The sequence below is a fragment of the Mizuhopecten yessoensis genome, unplaced genomic scaffold (genome assembly GCF_002113885.1).
Source record: "Mizuhopecten yessoensis strain PY_sf001 unplaced genomic scaffold, ASM211388v2 scaffold7647, whole genome shotgun sequence".
NCBI classification, from domain to species: domain Eukaryota; kingdom Metazoa; phylum Mollusca; class Bivalvia; order Pectinida; family Pectinidae; genus Mizuhopecten; species Mizuhopecten yessoensis.
Window position 1 is genome coordinate 115,938 of NW_018407152.1, and position 12,094 is coordinate 128,031.

Here is a 12,094-nt window from a genome sequence, read left to right on the forward strand (position 1 = left end):
CACTTGCCCTCAGGCGAAATTTTGGGTGTTTCCAATTTGAGAGAGCAATTTAGCATTATAATTCCACCAAATCTTACATATATTTTTCACCGTAATATATGCATGTTCAGTGAGATCAGTAACTTAAATCAAATTCCTATTAAATGTTTATTAAGCATTGTAGAGCGTAGCAGGGACGTATATACTGTCCCTGAGCGTAGTAAGACATTGTATTTCTCCCCAGTATTGCGCAACCCAACTAAAGACAGGGGGGACCCAGGAATTAATTTTGGGTGTTGCCCAAAATTTTAAACTCAGAAAAAGACTAAAAAAAACCTAATAAATTATATTTGTCATGTCGGTGTATTTTTTTTACATCACAGATACCGCAACATCCACCCCAGACCATTTTATACTCCACCTGGATTGTTGGAGTTGTGTGGGCAGGAGAAAAACACTTTCTCTGATATTCCATGCGTGCGACGCAATGGTAAAAATGTAGGTTTTTGGTTAAAATGTTGATGTTTGTGTCATGCCTTTCATGTGCATGTAGTTTAGGCGAGCATTTTGGCAATTGAATATTAATTTATTTTGTCATAAATATGAATTATGATTTGACTATCTTTTATTGTGAATTTGTATGCATGCATATGTACAAGGGCAACACCTGTTAAAAAGGATATATATATACATGCCAGGCTTTTATGCTAACATTGGTTGTTTTTCACCTGATAACGTGATGCTAAGGTGGATGCTTTATTGTCTTTGAAATTTTTGAAATTTACATTTTTTAACACTCCTGGTGATCATGTGTACATGAAACCACAGGTGAAAATACAGGTTTATCTATCATGAAATGGACTCTACCTTTGAGATAACAATTAACATATTTATACCTTATTCCAACAGATGGTTTTATCCTCTCTCATCAGTGGACAGCGTGATCACCACACCGTGACATTAGAACAATACAATTAGGCAGACAGTCCGGTGAGCCTTCACCACTGACCTGACTGGAGACCCTACTAATATATAAACAAAAGAGGATTAACCCCCTATTTTTAGAGTTTAAGTAGTGGACTCCTTGTTTGGGCAACTGCACCTTTAAGCATATATAGATATTCAAACTGCTGCTTGCCATAGAAAATCATAGTTCACAGGATGGTTGATATTAGATGAAAATCCCATATGAAAAAGAGGAAAATATTCAAAAACCTAAGTCCAGATTATTTTTGGACACAGAAAAAGGGTGTTTTATGTTGTGTCAGATTTTTATTAGTTTAAGTTATATACCAGTACATATACCTACATATAATCAATTATATACTATTTCTGGCTCTGTAAGGGAGAGAGTTCATAAAGGTGGACAGAGTTGATATGACCAACACCGAATCAGAACTTTTTCCAAATACAGCTCAGTCGGGGTGTATGTTACTATATAATAGGTAAACAATCTTCAAACTATTATGCCTTTTACCTGAATAAATATTATTATTATTGTTGCCCGGGCAACTAGGGCAACACCCCTGGGTCAGCCGCTGAAAGATGTGAAGTGTCCAACTACTACAACTGTCTTTTTTATTGAATCCAACTCCCTTGCAATTATGTATACGATAATGTCCAGGTTCCGCCCAAGCACTAATGATTTAGAAAATACTCGTGTCAACTTTTAATGGCAAGTATTTACAAGAATCTAATAAAAAAAAATAAAAAAATTAAACATATACGATAGAAACGAAAAGGCAAGAAGGAGATGTCTAATTCATGTGGTATTCAAAATGAAACACATTTTTTAAAATTCTTATTTGTAGTTATAATTATCATCACGGACTTGGATCTAATTCCGTGTTATTATAAAGATTTTTCAAAAAATTAAACAATTTAGATGCTTAAATTTGTCTTTCAGTTTTGAGTGTTTATTGGGCATTTAGACTAGCTGAGTTGATCAGGTTCACTTCATTTGGACTTCGTAGATCTAATTAAAGGACGAGGGTACCTACTAAGGGAACACGCAACTCGATCATATCATATTCCAGTGGTAGGACGCCGGGCTCGTGAACGAAGGGTTGCGGGTTCGCGCCACAGGTGCTCGGGTTCTGGAATATATGTGATATAATCGCACCCACTAGATATCGCACCCCCTTATACTAATAAGTCATTTATTAGTATAAGGGGGTGCGATATCTAGTTATTAGTATAAGGGGGTGCGATATCTAGTGGGTGCGATTATATCACATATATTCCAGAACCCGAGCACCTGTGGTTCGCGGCACGGCACGGCAATGTGTTGTATTAGTACGTGGTTGGGCAGTGCTAGAATTGTTGAATGCTAGCCGTTAGCGCCGAAATGGCAGCTCCTGCTGTATGCTCCCCAGGGAGTTGAGAAATATACTGGCTGGTTGCAAAGGCCCTATAAACACGGATAATAATTTGTGAACCGCTTTGAGACGACCTACAAACTTGTTTGTGATAAAGCGGTATATAAGAACCTCCAATTATTAATTATTATTATTAAATTGAATCAGAGACGTATATAACATATAACACGTGTTATATACGTCTCTGATTGACAGCACTTTGACCACGGTCTATTTTCTTTGTGTATTTTTTATAGTTAATGAGCATATGTTGAGAAAGGCAAGTAATATTCCGTAAAACCAGACACGTATAAAGCCATGTTATATACGTCTCTGGTAAAACTATGATTAAATTTGTGTATCAATTTTAATTTAGAAAAGATACGTTCGTACAGTCAGTTAAATGAAAAGTAGATCACTTTAGTTAACGCGTAACACTGAGGTTTATATAGCATTTATGATTAATCTAATCGAATTTTCATATATCTCTAACTGGTATGATCTAGAATCTTCTCCCGAAACGTTAGGATCCGTCACTCTTATTTATAGACCATGCATGAATCCCCCCTAATGAATTTTCCCCTTTTCCTAGATTTCATCATATCAAATACACTACCATAATGGCCTGTCTAGAGGAACTCCGATAAGGTGGTATTCCGAATTACGTAGAACCCCGGATGTAAACGTCACAGATGGAGAGGTCATAGTCACATAATAAACATTCACCACTTTGTTGTTGAAAAGTACTTTGATTGGGAGGAATCTGTGATTGTATTTTCTCTATTTTTTTAAATCAGAAATGTCAACACCAGCAAGGAGACGCCTCATGCGGGATTTCAAAAGGTATGGGCATATATTTTACTGTATTTCTACTCGTACTGGAACAGATGATATCCAAAATGGCTACTTTGTAAATGTTTTGATACTCCTCATACTACTTAAAATGTGACACGCATTAGTATCACGCATGTCGTATATATTATCGTTATGGTTCGATATTGCAGATTACAGGAAGACCCACCTGCTGGCGTAAGTGGTGCACCAACAGATAATAACATTATGTTATGGAATGCTGTTATATTTGGGTAAGTTCAGATTCTTCATAACAAGCTGTTTGAACGTTCCAATGCTTTGTGTTTATTTGGCTTTCGTTCAATACGTTATTACAACCATTTGTCCATATATACAAGTTGATAATACATTATCAATGCTTGGTCACATGAATGATTGAGATTCAAAATTTAGCTCACTAGTTAAAACTGACAATGTTGGTTTTGTATTCTGTATCATGTAGCATGTGTACAGGGATTTCCATCGAGGTACAGTATGTTTCGGTACGACGGTAATCCCTGTTTAATCTCCGTGACCGCTATGTCGACACATGAAGCACTGCTATTATTTTTCGTATACATTGTTTATATTATCAATTGTGACATCATACATACGTGCCATTAGTGATCATATGATATACTATTCGTTCCTGGTCGGTTTGCCCCATTGTATAACTAGACTGTTTTGGATTGAAAATGGATCTCCGTCGAATTCTTCAATTGTAAACAATGAATACAGTAATAAAAAAAGAGTAACAACAGGTGATGTATGAAACTTCTAAGTTAGACAAACATGTATAACCTTTTTTTTACTTTCCCCTTCTTTTATAACAAATGAGAAAATCACCTGTGCACAAACATATTTCAAGTTAATTCCTGGTAGATTGAAGAAGGAACAACATATATTTTAACTAGATCAGAAAATGTGATATACCATATGATGATGTTACAACAGTTCAATTTTGACAGATTATATATATTGTAAATATCCTTTTTCATTATTCATTAATGATTCAGACTCTTCAAACTATGTTCTGGTTTGTTTTCATAATCAACGTTCAGTAATTCACCAAAAATGACCATATACATATTGTATACCAAGCCATTATCATACTTGCCAGCTCTCCCTAATTTAGAGGGTGAGTCCCAATATGGACCCTAAAATTAAGAATTTCAACCAGTGAATTTGCTAAACTTTTCCGATTTTGTTAGATCTAATTATTTCACCTGAAAGAACAGCTCGAAAGATGCCATTTCAAAGTGTTATTTTTCTTATGGTGTAACACATTTACTTTGTGGTGTTAGTTCTGAGCATGCATAAACTCCCCATTGGAAATTTCCAAAAGTTGGCATGTAGCTAGATATACATTATCCTGAATGGTTCTGTATGTATGTGTATACTGAAATGAAAGTGAAAATAGTAAAATCCAGAAAATCCAGCAGTACAAATATGTATGTCAATAAAAAATTGATATGCGATTAAGTGATAAACAATGGTTAAATTCATTTATAAACAAATTGTATTGAAAGATTGGGAAAATTTTGACATGAGATATATAATATTCAAAATTTATGAATATGTCTATTAGAGTCTTACAATATTAACCCTTTCACCACTGTAGACCATAATGGACTCATCCAGATCATGCATGGTAGAGTCTACTAAAGTTACATAGGGGTGAAAGGGTTAATGTAGATATATACTTCCTTTTAGAATATGCAGCTCTTGAATCTGATCTGCAGAAGATTCTAGGAAAGTTGGATGGTCAGAATATATGACTGGATATATACATGATTGTATATGATCATTATAAACATTTCGCATCATAATTTGTGCTGTACTGGTGTATTTGGTGTAAAAATGTTTAATGTATATATTTATTTTCACTATTTCAGGCCTCATGATACACCTTTTGAAGATGGAACCTTTAAATTAACTGTAGAATTCACAGAGGAATATCCTAATAAACCACCAACAGTACGATTTGTATCAAAAATGTTTCACCCAAATGGTAAGCAAGAAAAAAATGGATATCTTGACGACAAAATAATACATTTTATAGCATATTTCAACTTAATAACTTAAGAACAATTAATTGGCTTATAGCCTAAAGTAGACAAGACAAGGTTTATCAAACAGGTTTTTGGGGAAGGCTCTAATGTAGTGAAGTATTAGCAATAATTAAAATTAACTTTTGAGTTATTGTCATACATTGCATGTATACAGTATCACAACTTTGATGTATTGTCCATGTCAAAATACTGTATGGTTCGTTAAAATCTGTTTCAGTCTATGCAGATGGCAGTATATGTTTAGATATTCTACAAAATAGATGGAGTCCAACATATGATGCCTCTGCCATATTAACCTCTATACAGGTAAGTCATCTGTTAAAGTTTTAGGGGATCTTCTAGCAGTCACTTGACAGTTAACTATAATTTAAAGGTTGTTACTGTTATGTTCAATTAATGTTCCTGTTACGTTCATTGTAATATCAGAAACATATGATTGAAATCTAACATGGCAGTAACTTGTCGTAATGGATTTCTATCACCAGATATAAGACGTTATTAAAATTTGTCGTAATGGATTTCTATCACCAGATATAAGACGTTATTAAAATACAGCTACTGTTGAATCATGTATTTGTGTACCAGTATGTTAATCCTAAACTTTTTTTATCCTAAGAAGTTATACCCCGGTAGTGATAGAATGGAAAATAACAACAGTGTAATTTGTCAAATTTTCAGACTTCAATACATAAACTAATTTACTATAAAACTTGTCTTCAAACATACGTATAAACCCAGCTTTGAGCCAAAGACTGTTGAATTTGTACGCTCCAAAAATGGATTTTGTGATATATATTGTTTTTTTTGCTTGAAACCTGCTGCGAGCAGAATATATATTAAACACCAGTGTTACATTTATAATGATTAATAATTAATATACAGTAAAACCCTGTGTAAAGCCACCCGTTTAGCCGCCTAACCAACATATCGCCATTAATTTACTCAGAACGGATTTCCCCCCAACGTTTATGCACACGTTGTAATGCCAAACCCGCATACGGCCATCCTCCATCATATTCCCACAACAAATGCTTAAAATGACACTATTTTGACCTCGGTAAATACTGCCAATTTGAGTTGAGTATATCCGGTGACAGGAATGTAACATACATGTACATTGTATTGTTACATGTGACTGCCGACTGACCAGATACTGCTAAACTTGTTATACCGCTAAAATCACAGAGGACAGAAGGTGGCGGTATAACAAGGTTTTACTATTAGCGTGAACCAGTTCTTCTTTATATAGAAGCTTGTTTTGGCTGTAACTTTTATAAACCATAAATGATATCTTTATGAAACTAGAAGTAGGTCAGAGGTTACTTAAATTGAAGATGCCAATCAAATATCAACATTGACTATTGAGAGGAGATATATATACAAATGTATATGTTTTAGTTCACACCCCCAGCCCACTTCAAAGCTTATTTACATTTATATATAATATGTTTCCCAAAAAACGTACAATTTTTCAGAGTCAGTTTTTTGTGTTGAAGAAAAACTATCAAATACTGTCACTAACTTGTTACAGTACTTATAAAACCTATATCATAAACTATAACCTGACAAATTGAACCTTGTATCCTAAAATTATTTCTTTACAACACTTCATATATATAAACTCCTGTATATAAAGAATCTATACCTAATACAAAAGCTAGTTTGTTTGACTGGCTGCTAATTATTTCAGTTTTTTAAAATTAAATTACCCATGAATGTTATGTTTTTATTATTAAAAAGAATTATGTAAAAAAATAATTGAAATACAAACTATATGTACAATTAGTTATGCATTCAGGTATAATGCGATGTTAGTTTTGGCAAATTGCGTTGATAAAAAAGTATGTGTGAAGAATGTTTTATCGCGTAATGGTTTAGCCATTAAGGCAACACCCGAAACAATAACAGTCATTTCTTTTGCATTTTAGTCTTTACTACATGATCCCAATCCTAATAGCCCTGCAAACAATGAGGCTGCACAGTTGTATCGAGAAAATCGTCGGGAATATGAGAAAAAAGTTCAATCTATAGTTCAAGAAAGTTGGACGTCCGATAGTGAAGATGAGGAGGAACCTGATAAGAAATCATAGCATTTCATGAAAAATATAAACAAAAACTTTATTTGTGCAACTTACAAGCATGTTCTCAACTTTGAGAATCATCATGCCGATTTCGGAGGCCTTTTCCCCCCTCCTTTTTTGAAGTTGAAAGTGGTTTTTGAGCAACTTGAACTGTTGGTTTGAAGGAAGGACAGTTTTTTGCTGACAGTTAAGATTTTTCATTTGAATAATATGTGCACATGTTAATGTTTTTGAAAAAGAAATTAGCATGTCTTATAGATTAAACAATATATTACAGATTGGTGATATTTCCTTGCACTGCATTAAATATTGTTGAGGAGATCGTTTGTATAATATCAATATCGCAGTAAACTTAATACTTACATATAATATGGATATGTAGTTTTCTTTTTACAGTTATTTTATTTATTGTTTTATCTGCTTAACTTTTTTCATTGTCTTGTTTTTGTGTTGTTTTTTCCATTTGTTTGAAAAATTGATCATGTATTTACCATGCAACATTAGTATATAGATGTCGTACAAGAGTTTTGATGGAAAAATTGTCATTCCGTGATGAATTTTATGTATTACATTTACATTCATGTCATGGAATTGCCAAAACAAAGAACCTGTGATAATGCATACAGTTTACACGATTCCATAGTGTACAACTCTGAAAGATGATTTTCTCTGTCGAAAGTTTAGATACAAATACTGTAATCATCCTGAAATATTATACCAAATTTACAGATATAAAGACTTCAAACTTGAATTATTAAAATTGACTTATTCTCTGGAATAAACTTTCTGAAATTTAAGATCCAGTATATTGACTTTAACAGAATCTGATAAAAATACAGATGTATTGTAAAATGTTTTGATACAAATTTGCATCACACAAGTTTATCAAGTATAATCTACAAGAAAATGACCAATTGAAAAAAAAATAACACTCTCTGAAATTAGAACCTGAAATTAGAACCTGAAAGTAAAAACCTTCAAGTTTATATACTCTACAATCTTTGACTTTGATAATGTTGCATCGATTTGGATCGACGAAAAAGTAAGAGAATGCGATAACAAATCTTACCAAGGGGAAAAATTACCTTTATTTCTGTTCCTTTCAGTCTTTGTTAGATGAACCCAATCCTAACAGTCCTGCAAATAATGTCGCGGCACAACTGTATCGGGAAAACCGTCGTGAATATGAAAAGAGAGTTAAAGCAGTGGTCGAGGAAAGTTGGATTTATCTGGGGGATTAAACACCTTCATCGTCATCACCTTTCTCATCATTTTCATTTCACTTGTACCTTTGCCATTTTGTGATGTACATGTTCTTGTCATTTCAAATTGTTTTGTGAAATTCATTGTTAAGATTTGTTCGAGTTTCAGGAAGCTTGAATATTGTTGCAAAATTATAGTTAATGGTTGGGAAATGTTTCTGTGGCAATTTCTTTACCTTTTGCATAAGATTTACCAAATATATTAGTAAGAGGACTTCCAAAAGTGGAAGCATAAATAATATTGCTTAAATTTGAAAATGCTGCGTGATGAAAAGTGTGCTTTAATTGTGATGAACAGTGTATAGGTATCGGAAGTAAGGTGTGTTATTATATTTAAGTAAGTATATGTCTAGTTATGCTAGATTTACCAACTTTCTTAGCTTGTCAACCAAAGTCAAAGTTGATGAGAAATTATTTCAATGGATTGATTGTTGACCTAATTAAGAATGGCTTGTTACTATATAAATTAGTGAAAATCCACTACAGGGCTCATTTTGTTGTTCAAACAGAACCTGCATTTGTTTTAAGCCTTCTTGCACATTGTGTTTTAATCTGGAGTCTGTACAACAAGCAAAATATTTAATAGGGCTGCAACGAAATGCATTCCTCATGATATGATACAAATCGCGGTGTGATGCTTTCAATACGATTTTTATCACAATACAAATATCTCCTTAAAGGTCAACTTCATAATGATTGCGTGCAGAATTTTGTCAAAGACTAAAATAGTAAATACATGTACTATTGAAATATATTTTTGTATAATTTCTAGTACTTTTGGGTATGACTGCACAGTGGACCACATCTTTACTGAAGGATTAAAAAAATATAAGTTCACTTTTTAGGAGTTTGATAAAAATTATTGATAATTTATGTACTGTTAGTCTATCACGATACAGGAAAACAAAACAATTTGGTACGAAACACAAGAAAGTATCGTGATACAATACAATTTGGTATATTGTTGCAGCCCTAAATTTAAGTGTTGCATACGCTGCTATTACTTATCTGTATTTGATTGTATACATGTCCAATGCCAACTGATGTATGTACTGAACATCGGACTCTGGCATTGTGCTTGGATGTCCAATATCTACAATTTGATATAATCTACCTGTATTGATGTATTAACACATATTTCAACAAATTGGTTGCAGATTGAAATCTAAAAGGAGCACATGTATGTCAATTTGTAATACATGTAATAAAATCATGATTTTGATTAATGTTTTTTTTTTAATTACCCGTAGCATCTGGTGTGGATTTGAAGAGAAACCTCTTTGTAAGAGAATGTATGGTTAAATTTCATTTTAGAAATAATTCAGTTTCATGTTTTTTTTTGTGCTGAAGTAATTTTCCAAGAATGCAGCCAATTTATAATTAATACGAGATATCATTACATTTCTACCTGTAATAAATGACAGATTGATAATTTTGTTTTTTCTCCCCAGTTTTACATGGAAAAAGACAATCCATTTTGACTATTTCCTCATTGTGTCACTACAGCATACCGGTTTCCTATTTCTGAATCTCGGTCTCGGGTGGTCATGATTGCATTATTGCAAGAGTCCCAAAACGTAAGATCATTTGATTGAGCTGTTGGGCCTTGGCAACATGACATGTTACAAAAGCTATGAGCATTGATGTACAGTGTTTTCTTACATTTTCACTCTTGTTCATTGCTAGATTTTTAGACTGGGAAGTTCCTTCTTTTTGATGTTATTGTAGAAAGAGGCTGGCCAATTTTTGTGCTAGGTGCACTTAAAGTGTTGGATTGTGAAAATCCTTGTTTTTGTTTTAATCTTGAGATATATAACAATAACTTTAGTATAACATGATTTTGGTTATTTGAATTAAATCGGTGCAAGAGAGATGCTTTTTTTGTGTTTATTTATCAGTGTTTTCACTACTGTATAACTTGATAGACATGTGTTTACACGGGAAGCGCTATTGTAAATGTAAGTCATTTAGCAGCACCAGCCTTCACATAGTTCTGTCAGAAGAACAATAGATAAACGAAAATAATTTGCATAGCTTGTCAAAAACAATGAAATGCATCCAATTTTCTTGACTGTCATGCATAGATTTGTCTAGTAGAAACATTTGTTCTCCAATTTTTCATCTTGATCACTGTATTTTATCATATATTTACACTGCATTTGTCTAGTTGACATTTTGTTAAAAAAATGCATCTGCATGATTTTAAAGCAGTTTGTAGATTCTGTTATTCTGTGTGAAATCTCCACATTTTGTATTTGAAAGAGATATTGAGAATAGCATATGTATGTTCACAGTAGACATCAGACAATGATATATCAAGACATTTCTAAACAGTATTTTATTCACTGGATCTTTTCTTTATTATTGTCAGCATTGTAATTTTCTTTGTTAAGTTACCGTTATCTACACAGGAAAATCAAAGAACAAAGGTGATATATGTGTAAAGAAACATCTTCCTTCCTGATCGGGTGACTGCCGTTGCACGTCATGTAAATGTAGTGGTATGTATAGCCAATGTGTGGATGTACAGACATCTCTGTTTATAACAGAAAGTAGCTTTTGCTAATACTTGTTGTCTTGTCATATATTCCGTCTTTTCGTATAGCAGTTATCTGCTCTTGTGAGTAGGTATTGATTGTTATGTCATTAGTTTGTGAGAGTAACATCATCAATTTTTGAGAAAACAACGTAATTTTCTCGCACACCAATGACATCACAATCAATACCTGCTCACAAGAGAAGGTAACTCTGCAATATGCAAAGGCAGAATTGTAAACAGTATGACAAGTGTACTACATCATATTATCAAATGTAAACAAGTCACTGCCGACAAGTTCTAAGCCTGTGAAGTTTAAGTCCACCTCTATTCTAAATACCAGACATTTATATTTGAAAGTCCTATACGGATCAGTATAATAAATGTATGTTATACAGATAAGAGCCTAGGTTACAGTTTATCAATGGGCATGCTCGTTATCCTGGATTCTACTGATGACGGGGTATGATGTTCCTACTGTCCTATAAGTAGCATGTCTGTATGACATACATTAAGCTTATATAGGCAGAACATTATAGGTAATGGTTCTGTGATCTGAGAGTGTGAACTGATTAGGCTTCCACTGTCCGGATATTACTATGTATTTGTATAGTAATTGCATGTATTATTGGACATGTTATTGATAACAATCCACTCAAACTAATCATATTGTATCAACACATTGTCTAGTGTGATCATTGTCAAAGTGCAAAATGAAATAAATTTATTTAAATACTTATTTGGAGTGATTTTTCTCTCTCTTGATAAATATACTAGTTGAGCAGATTTTGCACAAAGGAGTTTATCAAATAAAAACAAAAAAACAGGAGTTCACTTGTGTAAAACTCCCTACCCCCAGAAAGTGGAAAAGTGTGGCCTTCGACCTTTTAATCTTGACCAATGACCACCAAATTTAATCTGACATAGAGCTGGAGGTGATTATACTGTGGTGTTAATTATGAACTACTGTAAAAGT

The 12,094-nt window shown here is 33.2% G+C and overlaps 1 protein-coding gene across 2 annotated transcripts; it reads left to right on the forward strand.

Moving 5' to 3' along the window:
• Positions 1-3,007: 3,007 nt before the first annotated feature.
• Positions 3,008-11,857, forward strand: LOC110454047 (ubiquitin-conjugating enzyme E2-17 kDa). Of its 2 annotated transcripts, none has more exons than XM_021503379.1 (5): positions 3,008-3,179; positions 3,341-3,421; positions 5,063-5,178; positions 5,457-5,545; positions 7,168-11,857. In XM_021503379.1, exons 1-5 carry the CDS (start codon positions 3,136-3,138, stop codon positions 7,327-7,329), a joined length of 492 nt encoding a protein of 163 aa, XP_021359054.1. In that variant the 5' UTR covers positions 3,008-3,135; the 3' UTR covers positions 7,330-11,857. The 2 variants fall into 2 exon arrangements, with proteins under 2 accessions (XP_021359054.1, XP_021359055.1); XM_021503380.1 differs by having other exon boundaries at positions 8,427-11,857.
• The last annotated feature ends 237 nt before the right edge of the window (positions 11,858-12,094 follow it).

What these genes read in the sequence shown, in the direction of transcription:
- LOC110454047 (XM_021503379.1), top strand. Translation starts at nt 3,136, where the DNA reads ATGTCAACACCAGCAAGGAGACGCCTCATGCGGGATTTCAAAAG. An exon ending in AAAAATGTTTCACCCAAATG is followed by an intron (nt 5,179 to 5,456) that starts GTAAGCAAGAAA and finishes AATCTGTTTCAG; the next exon opens with TCTATGCAGATGGCAGTATA. An exon ending in CCATATTAACCTCTATACAG is followed by an intron (nt 5,546 to 7,167) that starts GTAAGTCATCTG and finishes TTTGCATTTTAG; the next exon opens with TCTTTACTACATGATCCCAA.